General features: G+C 36.1%; 1 protein-coding gene across 1 annotated transcript; it reads left to right on the top strand.

Annotated features, from left to right (window-relative positions):
• The first annotated feature begins 5,738 nt into the window (after window positions 1-5,738).
• Window positions 5,739-6,960, top strand: LOC106310153 (F-box/kelch-repeat protein At2g22050-like). Its single transcript, XM_013747363.1, has one exon. It carries the CDS (start codon window positions 5,794-5,796, stop codon window positions 6,868-6,870), a length of 1,077 nt encoding a protein of 358 aa, XP_013602817.1. The 5' UTR covers window positions 5,739-5,793; the 3' UTR covers window positions 6,871-6,960.
• The last annotated feature ends 7,937 nt before the right edge of the window (window positions 6,961-14,897 follow it).

The raw sequence follows: 14,897 nt of genomic DNA, 5'->3' as shown, positions 1-14,897 counted from the left end.
GATTGAACCAACCTCAACGCAACAAAATGTCCACCGGCACAACACACCACCCATCCATCCTCCACCGCCGCCGTCTCTTTCGTCATTGCCATGCTTGGCCCGCCTCCCAAGAAGCTATCACCTAAACCTCTCTTGGGTCTCAAAACACCTAAAATCCCTCGTTAGCTCAACAGGTTGCGATCCATCCTCCACAAGAAGTCCCTCTATGTCCAATGTCTTACCAGCCGGAATGTATCTAATAAGTGCTGGAGAGTATATTACAGAAAGAAGATAAGAGAGGGGAAGGCAAGAAGATCTGCGGATCAACATGAGAAGGACGATGAGTGATCATTGAAGCTAAAGATCATAACGGCTGTGGCAGGAGTTTGTTACTAAACCGTTAGAGTTGAAGAGCATTTGGAGTAGTATAAATATTGTGAGCTGTATTCATTTGTAAGGTGGCTTGTATCTGATTTGTACGTTGGGCTCTTAAGCAATTGCTTTTGAGATTGGGCTTAGTTTGTATTTTACAGACTGAGTATTGTACGTTTGAGGAAGAAATACGAATACAATATCTTGTGCTCTATCATTTGGTGCGGTGAGCAGATCGGATTACGCTATCCCGACGATGACGACGAGATCAGTCGCGGCGGTGGAGCAGCAGCTCGGTGAATTGGCGCAACGAATCGAGATTCTAGATACAACGGTGGCGAACTGAACCGGAAGATCGATTGTTTGGATGAACGCATGAACACGATCGTCGCAACATCTCAAACGAATACGCACTCGATTCAAGCTTCGATGAAGGCTTCCGATGCAAAGATCGATCGATTGGAGGCATCGATGCAATCTCTTATCGCGTCTCTGCAGCAAAATCAACATCACACAACTCACACTAAGTCAAGCGGACCAAGTCAGATTCAATCGAGAATCCATCAGCCAGTTCAGGTACAAAATACTAATCTGGAACGTAACCGGGGTGACACTGAGTTAGGTTATCGACAGTTAGATCGTACTGATGAGAATAGAAAAGGTTTATACAAAAAATTGGAGATGCCTACGTTTTTGGGACATAATCCTTTTGATTGGATCGTGAGGGCAGAGCGATACTTTCGAGTGACTCAGAGCAGTGAGGGTTATAAGATGGAACTGGTTTCATTGAGTTTAGCAGAGGATGCACTGTGTTGGTTCAACTATGAATTAGAGTTCAGGCCGTTCAGGGATTGGGGTGAGTTCAAGAGAAGCTATTATCACGTTTCGCTGATTCATTTGAGAAGACTCCTGGGAAACAATTGTTTGGCATTCAACAACATGGTTCAGTGGCAGAATACATTAAAGAGTTTCAAGAACTAGCATCACAAGTGCGGGTGGCTGAGGAGAACTTAATTGATATTTCTACAATGGGTTGAAGCAAGAGTTAAAAGAGGTTATTAAGTTGAAGGAACCTCACACTCTACCAAAGCATATTGAAGCGATACTGAAGATGGAAGATAGTGAGTTTTGTAGACTGCTTACCGTGATGAAGTCTCAAGATCAAAAGAGTGAAAGACAAATAAGTAACAGTACAAGCAAACCTTCTTCAACATATGTGTCACAATCGTGGAAACCAAAGCAAATGAATGCTGACACAGGACAAAAACAAGTACAGAAGCAAGCACAGCCGAGGGTGAATGAGAAGAGTAATCATCCTATCAAACTTTCATATGCCGAATACGACTATAAGCGGAAGAATGGTTTATGCTTCAAGTGCCCTGAACGATGGTCAAAGACACATCTTTGTAAGAATAAGCAGTTGCAAGTGATGGTGGCTGCTCAAGACTGTGAGTTGGAATTGATAGAAGAGGAATTTCATGAAGCGTGTTAGGGAATAGATAGTACAGAAGTGATGGAAATATCTTTACATTTATTTTTTGGATGGTTGTCTCCTACAACAACAAAGATCCGTGGTAAAATTGGAAAAACTTCAGTAATAGTGTTGATCGACAGTGGTGCTACGCACAATTTCATATCACAGGACATTGTTGAGAAAACACATATTGAAACATCAGCTCACAATAACTTCACAATTTTGGTGGGTACGGGTATTTCATGAAGCGTGTTAGGGAATAGAGCAGTAAATAAAGCGACGATACCAGACAAGTTTCCTATTCCGGTAATTGATCAGTTACTGGATGAGTTGAATGGTGTAGTCATCTTCTCTAAGTTGGATCTACGATCAGGTTACCATCAGATCCGAATGGAAGAGGCTGATATTGAGAAGACAACTTTTAGAACACATCAAGGACAATATGAGTTTGTGGTCATGCCGTTTGGACTGAGTAATGCTCCAGCAATGTTTCAAGCTCTGATGAATGAGATATTCAAATTGTTTCTCCTAACGTTTGTACTAGTCTTCTTTGATGACATTCTGGTGTACAACAAGTCAGTAGAAGACCATTCTACACATCTCACGATCGTGATTCAGAAGCTCATTCAACATCAACTCTTTGCCAACCAGAAGAAATGTATGTTTGGCCAAGAACAAGTTGAATATTTGGGCCATGTTATCTCAGCTGCATGTGTTGCAACAGATCCAAGTAAGATTGCAGCTATGCAGAACTGGCCAACACCACGATCAGTGAAAGAGTTGCAAAGCTTCTTGGGTCTGACAGGGTATTACCGTAACTACGTAAAGGGGTATGTGGTCATTGCTCGTCCTTTGACAGATCTTCTCAAGTCTGGAAATTTTGAATGGACGGGTTTATCTCAAAAGGCGTTTGAAAGTTTGAAGAAAGCCATGATTACAGCTCCAGTTCTCTCACTTCCGGACTTTAATATTCCTTTCGTGGTGGAATCGGATGCATCAGGTTATGATTTGGGAGCGGTCTTGATGCAACTACAGAAACCTAATGCTTATTTCACAAAAGGTCTATCTGATAGAGAGCAACTTAAACCAATTTGTTAGAGGGAGTTGATCGCTATAGTCATGGCGGTACAAAAATGGAAGCATTATTTGATGGGGAAGAAATTTATTGTACACACAGATCAAAAGAGTCTAAAATTTCTTTTGGATCAACGCGATATCTCACTGGATTATCAGAAGTGGTTGACCAAATTATTGGGGTATGAGTTCGAGATTATGTACAAAGCTGGTGTGGAAAATAAAGTGGCAGATGGACTTTCACGAGTGATGATTGATCGACAAATGAACGTTGACGGTGTGCTGTGCATTAACAGTCTCTTCATCACTCCAAATGTAGAGTATCTTCGATGAATTGGATGCAAATGAAGATATTCAGCGAATGATTAAGGAAGTAATATTGGAGACAATGCCTAAAATGGGATATACAGTTGTTGCAGGAAGGTTATTCTACAAAGGAAGGTTGTTCTAGTCAAGAACTTCTCAGTTTATTCAACAGATCCTTCGAGAATATCATGATGGAGTCATGGGGGTCATTCCGGAATTCTCAAAACCATTGAACGTATTCAGCAGATCTTTTATTGGCCTAAGATGAAGGAGGATGTCAAGAAGTATGTGGCCGAATGTTTAGTCTGTCAGAAGCACAAATACTCAACATTGAGACCTGCTGGATGACTTCAATCTATCGAATTACCCACTTCGATATGGTCAGAGATTTCCATGGATATTGAAGGTCTCCCAAAGTCTGAAGGTGTTAAAATAATCTTTGTTGTGGTAGATCGACTGAGCAAGTATGCTCACTTCCTCAGTCTCCGTCATCCTTTTACAGCCACGGTGGTTGCAGAAATGTTTGTAAAAGAGATCGTACAGTTGCATGGCTATCCAACTTCGATTATTTCCGATAGTGATAGGATCTTCTTAAGCAAATTCTGGAAAGAGTGCTTTCGATTAGCTGGTACTACATTGAAGTTCAGTACAGCGTATCATCCTGAGAGTGATGGTCAGACTGAAGTCCTCAACAGATGCTTAGAAGCCTATCTACGTTGCTTTACCAGTTCTCATCCTAAACAGTGGCACAAATATTTGGCTTGGGAGGAGTTCTGGTACAATTCATCATATCATACCGCTACTCGAACTACGCCATTTAAAATGGTTTATGGCCGAGATCCTCCTAGTCTGTTGTGGTTTGAAGAAGGATCAACAACTAATGGAGAGCTAGAAGATATGATGAAATCCCGTGATGCTATTTTGAGGGATGCGAAAACACATTTACTCAAAGCTCAAGAACAAATGAAAAACAATGCAGATAAGAAAAGGAGAGATTTGGAGTTTGAGGTGGGTTCTTCGGTGTTTCTTAAGCTTAGACCTTATCAGCAAACATCTGTGAGCAAGACATTTTGTCAGAAGTTAGCTACGAAGTATTACTGACCGTTTACCGTACTGGAGAGAGTAGGCACAATGGCTTATCGTTTGCAGCTCCCTGCTGAGAGTAAGATTCACCATGTGTTTCACGTGTCCCAACTGAAACCGGTACTGGGGAAGAGTCATGAGGTGACTGCTTTACTGGAGATGTTGGAGGAGAATGAAGAGTTTATCCTGCAGCCAGAACGTATACAAGGCACTCGTTATGATGCTGAAGGTCATCTTGAGGCCTTGGTTCAATGGAAGGGCTTACCGACCCATGAGAAGACATGGCTTCGGGTGAGGGATATTGCGAGATTACCCCACTTTCGAGCTTGAGGACAAGCTCGGTCTTACCGCGAGGGTAATGATAAGTGCTGGAGAGTATATAGTGTGGTTCGACCTTCTGGCTCATGATTGTTTTGTTCACCAACCAAATCAATTTGGACTTCTATTTATCTTGTTTGTTCCTCAGGATTGTTGTCATCTTCTGTTAATTTTTTTTTTTTTTTGTGAAACCATCTTCTGTTAATCTAAATTGAGTTTCACATGATTGATAACTACACACACGGAGGAAGATAGTGATATTAGTTTAACCTGAGTTTCAAGTCAATGATGACAAAATTCCTACAAAGTTACAAGAGTCTTTAACTTTGGATTATTTTGTGGAATGCATCAGAATCGTAATACTGGTATTGTCCTTGGCGGCTTCTTCTAGTACAAAGACCATTTACGAAATAAAGAGCTAGTTAGTTCTCTTAAAAACATTACTAAATACAGAGCTTATGAGATTAGACCCCTATAGATTGAAAATGCAACTTAAAACAAAAAACAAAAAAACTGTAGGAAGTGAAGAAGCAAACGTAGTAGCATGGATTAGGCCGGAGATACAACTATCATTTTTTATCAGCTTTCCATAACCCAATAAATATTTTATATATTGTTTTTAAATAATTTATAGATTATTTTTATTTATTAATTTAAATTAATAAATAATATTAGTTTTAACTATATTATTAAATAAAAAATAATGTTTAATATTTAGTGTTATGATATGAACAGTGTTAGTCTTTTCTTTTTTTTTTGCCAAAATGCATCTTGTAATTGGAAATAAATCCTGTCACTAAAAATCTATTACATTAATACATACCCCGCAAAATCAGCTTTGAGAAGTTACAATTAAAATAAAAGTGAGATCTTTTTGTTTTTTTTTTTTGGGTCAAGATCTTATCAAAGCCACAATTACGGGTCAATTTCAAGAGACCATATTGGAATTAAGACAAAACTCAATACAGACTTTTGTTGAAATCTTGTTATTGATTAACGTTGATGACTTGATTCTATAGCATTTGTTTTTGAAATTAAGGTTTTCAAAAGTAACGTAATATTTTTTTATAAATGCCGTCCATCTCTGAATCAATAACCTAAACCCAAAAAAGTAACGTAATAAATTTTTATAAAGCACGCTCTGTCCGGATTCATCACCAACCTTTTCAGTCTCTCCTGTTGAAACAATGTCCCATCCTCCTCCGCAGCCGTCTCTTTCTTCCCTGCCTGACGATATCGTTTTAAGATGCTTGGTCCGTGTTCCAAGGATGTATCACCTAAACATCTCATGGGTCTCAAAAGACCTAAGGTCCCATGTTCGCTCTCCTGAGCTCAACCTCTTGCGATCCACCCTCCCCAAGACCTCCCTCCATGTATGTTTCGAAGAAGACGACGGAGACGACAACTCATCCTTCCACTGGTTTACTCTCAACGAGGCGGAGCATGGGTTACTTCTGAACCCAACTCCCTTCCCTTCTCATCCTAGTTACGGTTCTTCAACCGTCGCAGTGGGTTCAAACGTCTTCTTCATCGGCGGATCTAGAGAGCCTTCCACGGATCTATGGATCCTTGATACACGCTCTGGAAACATGACTCAGGGACCAAGCATGTGCGTGCCTCGAGTAGGTCGCACAGCAGCCGTGGGCGTAATCGACGGGAAGATATACGTGATGGGAGGCGGAGAGTTTAACGAAGAGATGCCAGTTGAAGTTTTCGATCCCGAGACGGAGAGTTGGGAGCTTGCGGGGGTGGAGAAGGTGCGTAAGATTTCACGGTGTAGTGCCACGGTGGAGGGGAAGGTTTATATGGTGGAGTACGAGGAGACTAATGTGTACAATCCGAGAGGAGGTGAAGAAGGAGAACGGATGGTTCGTATGGAGAGGTTCACTGATATGGCGCATAGCGTGTGTGTGGTGGAGGATGTTCTCTTTGCTTTCTTTACCCGGGCTGGGTTGATGTGGTTTGATACCAAGATTAATGTGTGGAGAAGATTGGTCGGTCCTGATGGGAAGGACCTGGTTCTCTCACGTGTGAAGGGGATGTCGGAATATCACGACGGAAGGCTTGTGGTTTTTAACTACATTATCCCAACTGACGACGACGGCTTGTGGGATGTAAATGAAGTTACCAAGAATGTTCAGTGTATGTTGGTCTCACTGGATAGAGCTGGAGACAAGATTTGTGGGACTGTCGATTGGTCTGGCATTGTGGCTACAGTCCCACTTTGGTTTAATTTTCTGCATTGTTTACCTGTTTCCGAGTGATTGATTATCATTACAGTATGTGTTATCTTGGGAGCAAACTAGAAAGAGATTTATCATGAAACCAAATAAAGAAATGAACATGTTTTTGAAGTTTGTGGAATGAAGGCATATGTTTGTAATAACTGTTGCTTGCCTGTGAGAACCATCACTGGACGGGATCTTCTCTCAGATTTAAGCTGATTCATTTTGCGTTTTCGCCAAAACTGGGTGAATTAAATCAACTCCATCACGGCCTTTTCTCTACTGCCTCTTAGTAAACTCTTCCTTCAGTTTCTTTCTTCTCCCTTTATTAGGGTGTTTTGTGGAATGAAGAAGGGAATTCATCAGAATCAGATAGTGGTACTGTCTTTGACAAAATACGTATGTGGCTCTTATTAGTATCGATGAGATTAGTCCCTTACAGTTTTCAAAGGCAATTGAAAAAGCCAAAAAAACTTTTAGGAAGAGAAGGAGCCCTAGTAGTAGCATGGATTAAGCCCGGAGATACAATTATCATTTTCATCCGCTTTTAACATCCATAACTTAATAAATGAGTCCATTTTTTACTCTTCAATTTCCCTACCAATAGACTTCCAGAGCTAGATCCCTTGCGTCCACTACCATAACAACGTCGAGGAGTCTGCCTCGACCATCATATCCTCTCCTCGGAGGACTGTAATAAGCCGGACTGTATCTCCTCATCACTACTACAACCTATGTTACAAGAAACGGTTTCAACGCGAGATCAAAGAGAAAGCATAATATCATGAGCTGCAGCTGCATGTGTTGCATATCAACTCGAAAAGGTACATGTTTAAATTCTACGATCTTAATATTGAGTGAGAAACAATAATATCTTACAATATTCTTTCGCTAATGGTATTTTAGTTCGAAATCGCACTCAACAACAAACCAGCAGCCCCATCTACGACAAAACCTTACAAAACCAGAACATAATTGGGGCAGGATAAACGGATCATCGTTCCCCACACTTATTTTAATCCAGGCTGATAGTGTTGTTCTTATCGTTGACTACACAATTGGTGGTCTCAGAAACTTGAAATTATTTACATATCTAGACTAAGATGGCATATATCTTCTATACAAAATTCTAATCAAGGGATTGGCAAGTTTTAACTTGATCCAAAATCTTCCTAGCTCAAATTGTGGCATTGCCGAAAATTATTCAAACCGACCTTATCATGTAATAATTACATGCAGCTTTTTGACTATGTTGATTTTTTTTTTTAACTGAAGAGTTTTTCTCACCTGCAAAGATTGACTATGTTGATTGTTTTGTATAGAAACTGAAATTTGAAGGCAATAATAAGACTAGATAAGTCAAGAAGAGGAGATATGCTAAGAAATAGGCCAAAGAGAGTTTTATACCAAACCGTCTCCAGGATCCAAACTCGAAAATTTCTTATTAAAGCATTAAACAGCTCTTTTCATCTTCTGCAGATCCAGTATATATGTACAGGTACCATCTCCTGATTCTAGATCATCATCTGTTGAAGTTATTAGGCGCGCATTTAAGGGTGAAGGTCTTGGTGGAAAACCTTCTAAAGATGTTGCCAAAGATTTATCTACATCTGGATTTTTGGTGGAGTCTGCAAGTAGAAGATGTTATGGATATTGTTTTTGATTATTATTGTTGGTGAAACGTAAAGGAATCATGATGACTGAACAAGTAAATTATCTTTGGTCTAGAAAATGGGTACGGTTGAAGGCTGTTTTTTAGACTGCATGGAGCATGTGAAAAAAAAAGAGAGAAAATATGTTAAAATATGCTTGATGTTTCTGTGGTCATATTAAGATGATGTGGGAGGTGTCTAAGAATGTCAGTTGCTAGGTACAGAGTATGGTTGGCAAATCTGCAACATCTTTTTCTAGAATTACTGTATTTTGTAAGGACTTCTATTGAAGTCCTATTCGTGTATAGATTCAGAAACAATAATTCGAGGTTAAAGTGTGGACCTCTGGTGAGTGATAGGTATGGGTTGTCTGAACATATCATCATCTTGAGGTTGATTATGGCTAGAAACTTACACTTAACTATCAATAAAATTGAGTATAATTTTGTCAAAAGAAGTTGGTGATGGAACTTTTGGGAATTTTGTTACTGGTGAAGTTGTAAGTTTTTTTTACGAGAGATCAAGTTTTCTATACTTTTTGTACTTTGATTTTAGGGTACTAAAGTTTTCATGGATAGGTTGCAGTTAAAAATAAGGGAAAATTGGCAAAATAACTATAGATTTGTCCCCTTAGTATTAAATCATAAATCTTTGTCCCTATAGAATAAACAATAGTGAATACCCTGTTTTGTCCTTTTCTTTAACATGTAGTTACCATAAAAAAAAATTTGCTTTAATGAAATAGAAAGTAAAAGGAGTAAAAGTTTTATAAAAAAACACAATTGTATCGTCCTTCCTTCCTCGTCTCTGACTCCTTCTCAATTGAAGAAGATGCGATTTCGTTCGCCGTCGCCACCGTCTTGAGCTGGCCGTCTAAGTCTGTCGGAGAGGTTGAAATCGTCGTCCCATCTCTCCGTCGTCCTCCTTCTTTCATCGTCACATCTCTTCGTCTAACCTCTGTTATCTCCGCCGTCGTCACATCTCTTCGTCCTTCCTTCCTCGTCACATCTCTTCGTCTTTCCTTTGAAATCGTCGTCACGATTAGATTCACATTGTTCTTCTTTTTCTCTTGCTTCATCTCGGTTCCCAAAAATTGAAGGTTAGGGTTTGGAAATCCCCTTTATTATTTTTCTTTATTTTGTTCGTTTTATGGTTTTGCATGTAGTAGATAGAGATTGCTTTGATTGAAAACACAATTCGATTCACATTTACGGTTTTGATTTTTAGTTTGTGTTTGAGTTGATTGTAGTTTGTTGTTGAGTTCGATTCACGTTTTAAAACAAAATTCGATTCGATTCACGTTTATAGTTCTCAATTCCTAATAGACTTGAAAAGGCTAATTAGTTTGACATGTAAATAGATCGATTTTACATGTTGTTAATGTGATCAATTGATTTGTCTCTGTTTCTTTGCCGTGTTTGGACCATGCGTGTAGAGAAAAACACATATGCTAGTTGATTGTGATTGTTAGGTGCTATTTTTGAATGTCTAATAGTTTGATTGTGAGATTGAGTTATATTTACTTTGGAATTGTGTTTGTATGTCCTTAAAGGAATGGCTAGCGAGTTGAAGTTTATGATTTCATGTTTTATAGGAATGGCTTATCAGTTTCCAAAACGCATTCTTGAAGAAGGAGCTGAGACTCAGATTGATAAGATTAACAACACCTATAGACTCAGATTGATAAGATTAACAACACCTGTAGACGTTAAGAAAATTTCTAACTTGCCGATCACTGGTGATGATAACAGGGGGTGAGTAGATGCTATTGATCAAATCGGAAGGTAAATAACTCAGCTCTATATTGACCATGCTTACATCAATTCCAAAGTCTTCACACACCATAGCCTTTAGGTGTTCAAAGCTTGAACTTGTGTCCAAAGTAAGTAACATGCCTCCTTTTTCTTCATCAGAAAGAAATCCCCATCCATTGTTCATCGACGATTTCCACAAACCACATGAAGCATATATGTTAATCTTCATATTTTATAATGACAAAAGTTTGGAAGAACTAAAAGATGAAGAAAACTTCCACGTTGAATTTCAGAAATCGTGGTATGTTGAAGAAGAAGACAAGATTTTAGGAAAAAAACTTAAAAAAGGAAATTAAAAACATTTAAAAGATTTACTGAATATTTACTAACCGTTTTTGGCTAGATTTTCGGATTTTGTAATTTTATTAGGTAGAATTTGCATTCTATCTGTTTAGAAATTAGAAGGCCTGGTAGAATATTGTATACCACCGGTGTAGACAAAAAGACAATTCGAATAATGCATTTCCTACTTTAGTAGATTAATTAGTTTTTGTAGCGCATCAAATCTACCAGTTACGTAGAGCATAGAGGGAATGAGGATTTTATATTCTTCCCTAGTAGTTGCTAATGTTTTCGGTGTATTGCGCATATTACTACTGTTAGATCACTATGTCTTTGTTAGATTATATATTCTAAATCTCCGTAGATGGTAGATCTGATTTTCTAACACCTTTACCCAATTTTTGAAATTACTATTCAAACATTTTTTGAATCCAAATTTATTTTTCTTATATGCAGTTGATTATCTACATCAAATATACAATTTTCCAGATTTTTTTGCATTCTAAAAAAATTGATATGAATTTTTATATACAAAAAGAGTAGTGAATGTCCAAAAGTGACAAAAGTTGATTTTGTTCTAAGGGGACAATACCTTAGTTTAGTTGTTCTATATTGCCAATTTTCCCTAAAAATAATGAACAATAAGTATGTATATCTCTTAGAAAAAATTTATTAATTTGAGTGAAGTGAAAGGTTTCGTATCTTATTAATCTTCTTGCGGAATCTGACGTCTGAAATTGGTGCTTTCAAGTCTTTCAAGGCTCTCTTGCATGAATAATCTAAAATAAAATAAGAATAATAAAACAATTGACACCACAGAAAATAACTGAACATATATCTATTCAAACTATATTTCAAGGATCGTATAAAAAAATTAATCAACCATATTGAAGGTGAATCTCATCACATAAACAATTTCAACATAAAAATATGATACCATAAATAAAAAAAAAACACAAAATAATAATTGACGCATAATATCTTAAAACATATTTAACTACAACTAAAAATCAAAACACGTTAAAAACATGAACAAATGTCAATTATGGATCTAGAATTATAAAAAAACATACAACCAAAAAATTACGTAAACCTCATCCAACCTATATAATATGTTATACCCTGCAGTTTCTTAATATCGATACAACCATCAAAATTAAACATTATAAATTTAACATATATAATCCCTCGACACCCAAACATTCTTAAAAACCACACATATTTTAGACACTTCTTTTGCAAAAACTAACATAAAATATGAAATGGAAATATACAATAATATACTTATATATATCACATGTAAAGCATATTCCGCGTGTGGCGCAGAGCGACCCTAGTTTCTTATAGGGAAATTAGGTGAGATGACGCTAAAAAAACATAATTGATTGAGTAGCCAATTGCCCTAACTTTTCACTGTTCCACTTGTCTTTTATATAATATTGTTGTATTGCCCCTGATTGAAATCGGGAAACCTGCTAGAAAAAAAAATGAAATTAATAATTACTATTTTACAAAAATATGTCGTGTCCCTCCCAGATTCACACCCCTTTGAATAGTTTAACCCCAGATTGTTTCCACCGCATTTTCTCTGATTACAATCCCGACGCTAATTCGACTAAGAAAAGGCGTTTGCGAAGAGAATTCAGTTGTCTGAGTTGTCGGTTCACTGCTTTTGAAATCTTCAGAAGAGACGAGAAAGTAACAGGCCCAATGGTATTTGCATTGACCCTCGCCGATTCACATTCAAATCCCAATTTGCGCTGACCCTTGCCGACAAGACTTGTATAGTAGCGATCACCTCCATTTATACAAACAACACCATCATCACGTCATCACCGTATGTTCTTCTCTTCTATTTACTGTATCAACAACAAAATTTGTCTCTCTGATGTGGTTGTATGTACTATCTCCAGATACACTTATATTTTGTCGCCATGAATGAGTTAAGTTGATTGGAGAAGATGAACAGTTTTCGTTTATTTTGTTCTATTCTATTTGCATATGGAATAGAAATGTAAAACAATATGTATTATGTTTGTTCTATTCCTATTATGATATGTTCTGTTATTGTTATATTTTATCATGTTCCATTTCATTTGATGATTACTAAAGAATGTTTTACTTTGTTTGGAAATATAGTTTTTGAATAAGTAAATATCGTACTATGATCTTGATTGTATAGTTTAATATTACATATATGTATTTTTTTACACTTTGATATTTGGGTCTAAGGTTTATATTTGAGTTTAGGGTTAGTGAATACAATTTAGGGTTTAGTATTTAGAAGGTGAGGGGATATGGTTGGGGTCATCATTAACTTATTCCATGAAATCATAAACATTTTATTATTCACCAATATATACCATACTATTTATTTTGTTTTATTCTATTTGGGTTTAGAGTTTATATTTGGGTTTAGGATTTAAAGAATATGGTTTAGGGTTTATTATTTAGAAGGTGAGGGGTATGGCTGTGGTCAACATTAACTTTAAATTCTTCCATGAAATCATAGATATTTCATAATTTCACCAATATATACCATGCTATTTATTTTTGTTCCATTATATTTGGGTTTATGGTTTATTTTTGAGTTTAGGATTTAGTGAATAGGGTGTAGGGTTTAGTGAATATGTTTTAGGGTTTAGTATTTAGATGATGAAGGGATATGGTTAGGGTCAGCATCAACTTCTTCCATGAAATCATTGATATTTCATAGTTTCACCAATATACCATGCTATTTATTTTGTTTCATTCTATTTAGGTTTAGGATTTATATTTGGGTTTAGGATTTGTATTTGAGTTTAGGGTTTATTGATTAGGGTTTAGGGTTCAGTATTAAGGGGTTGGGGTTTGGTTGGGATAATGTTTAGTATACAGAGGTTGGAGTTGGCGTAATGTTTAGTATTAGAATATGTGGGTGAAGTTAGAAATTTGTATTATTTCGGTGATGTAAAATAAAACATTCAGTACATATGTACGTGATCATAAATGTGTGAGGTGGTTATTTATATTATTTCATATGTGAACTAAATAGTAGTCATACCTCAATTTGTCTACGTCATCTAACCTTCTATGCTTCACCTCCTACTTTTGTCTATGTCATCTAACATTCTATCGTTCACCTACTTGTGCAAGAGACGATTAAAACTGACTCACTTAATGCATAATTGTTATTTGTCTAATTATGTCAAAACCAATGATATTGACCTAAATTTTTTCTCTAAATATAGCTATCTCGCAAATTTTTCCTTGCTTATATTATGTTAGTTGAAATGATATTGAGAACGTACTATCAGCGCCGTTCAGAAATAAAAAGAGAACGTACTATTAGCTAACGTTCTAACAACATAACCAACATAAAGTAAAGTAAAATACAACATGCCCCACACCAACCGTTTTTAAGATATATCTTCTACAAACCACAAGGGTTGCAAAAGAAAACATTAATCTGATCATCATTTTTTTTGGCACTGAATAAAGCACAACACATCCCCGGCATATTCCACATCTCTGAAAACGACTTCATCTCATTGAAGAATCACCATACCTACCGAAAAGTATTCTCTACCATCTGTTGTTATTCACTAATTAATAAAAGAAGGAAAAGATAATGCATGATGAAATAAGATAATAAATGTAAACCAATATTTCTCAAATTCTTTAGCGTTCTCTTATAATAAGTCTCACTAGAACCTGACCCGTACGACCGCACGGTATTTATTTTCATTTTTATAAGTAAAATTTTGTTTAATATAAATTATATTATTTAACACATATTATATAATTGTTAAATATAACATTTTAAACATAATAATTCTATTTATTACATTGAGTAATTATATTTTGTTTTTAACATTCAATTACATCAGCATATATTTATCATATAAATTTATTTTATTTGATTTTGAGTGAAATTTAATTTGTATGAAAATAAGCTACCAATAATATATAAATGGAATAATTTATATTTATGTATATATTATATAAATGATTATTTTATGTAGTTTTAATTTTTAGTTATTACTAATAAATAATAAAAATATAACTATATATTTTTAAAACGATATTGTGTTCTAAATTGAGTAAAAGGATATCTAAACTGGTTTAGGTGGTTTTTACAAGTTATTTTACGTTTTTGTAAATTAATTATTGTTTTATATTTAACATTATATCCCGTTTTTATCATGTTTATTAATTAATGACACACCTTCCATATTCGAAATCAATTTTATATAAATGCATGTTGAGTTTTATATAATTCTTTTGACTAAAACTAATGACACACATAACTAAATAAAAATATCACATATTCATCTTG

Source organism: Brassica oleracea, chromosome C8, assembly GCF_000695525.1.
Source record: "Brassica oleracea var. oleracea cultivar TO1000 chromosome C8, BOL, whole genome shotgun sequence".
Lineage (NCBI taxonomy): Eukaryota > Viridiplantae > Streptophyta > Magnoliopsida > Brassicales > Brassicaceae > Brassica > Brassica oleracea.
This window is presented reverse-complemented; position numbering and strand designations above follow the sequence as displayed.

Bases quoted from the DNA above. Each gene is read 5' to 3' on its own strand.
- LOC106310153 (XM_013747363.1), top strand. From the start codon at position 5,794: ATGTCCCATCCTCCTCCGCAGCCGTCTCTTTCTTCCCTGCCTGACGAT.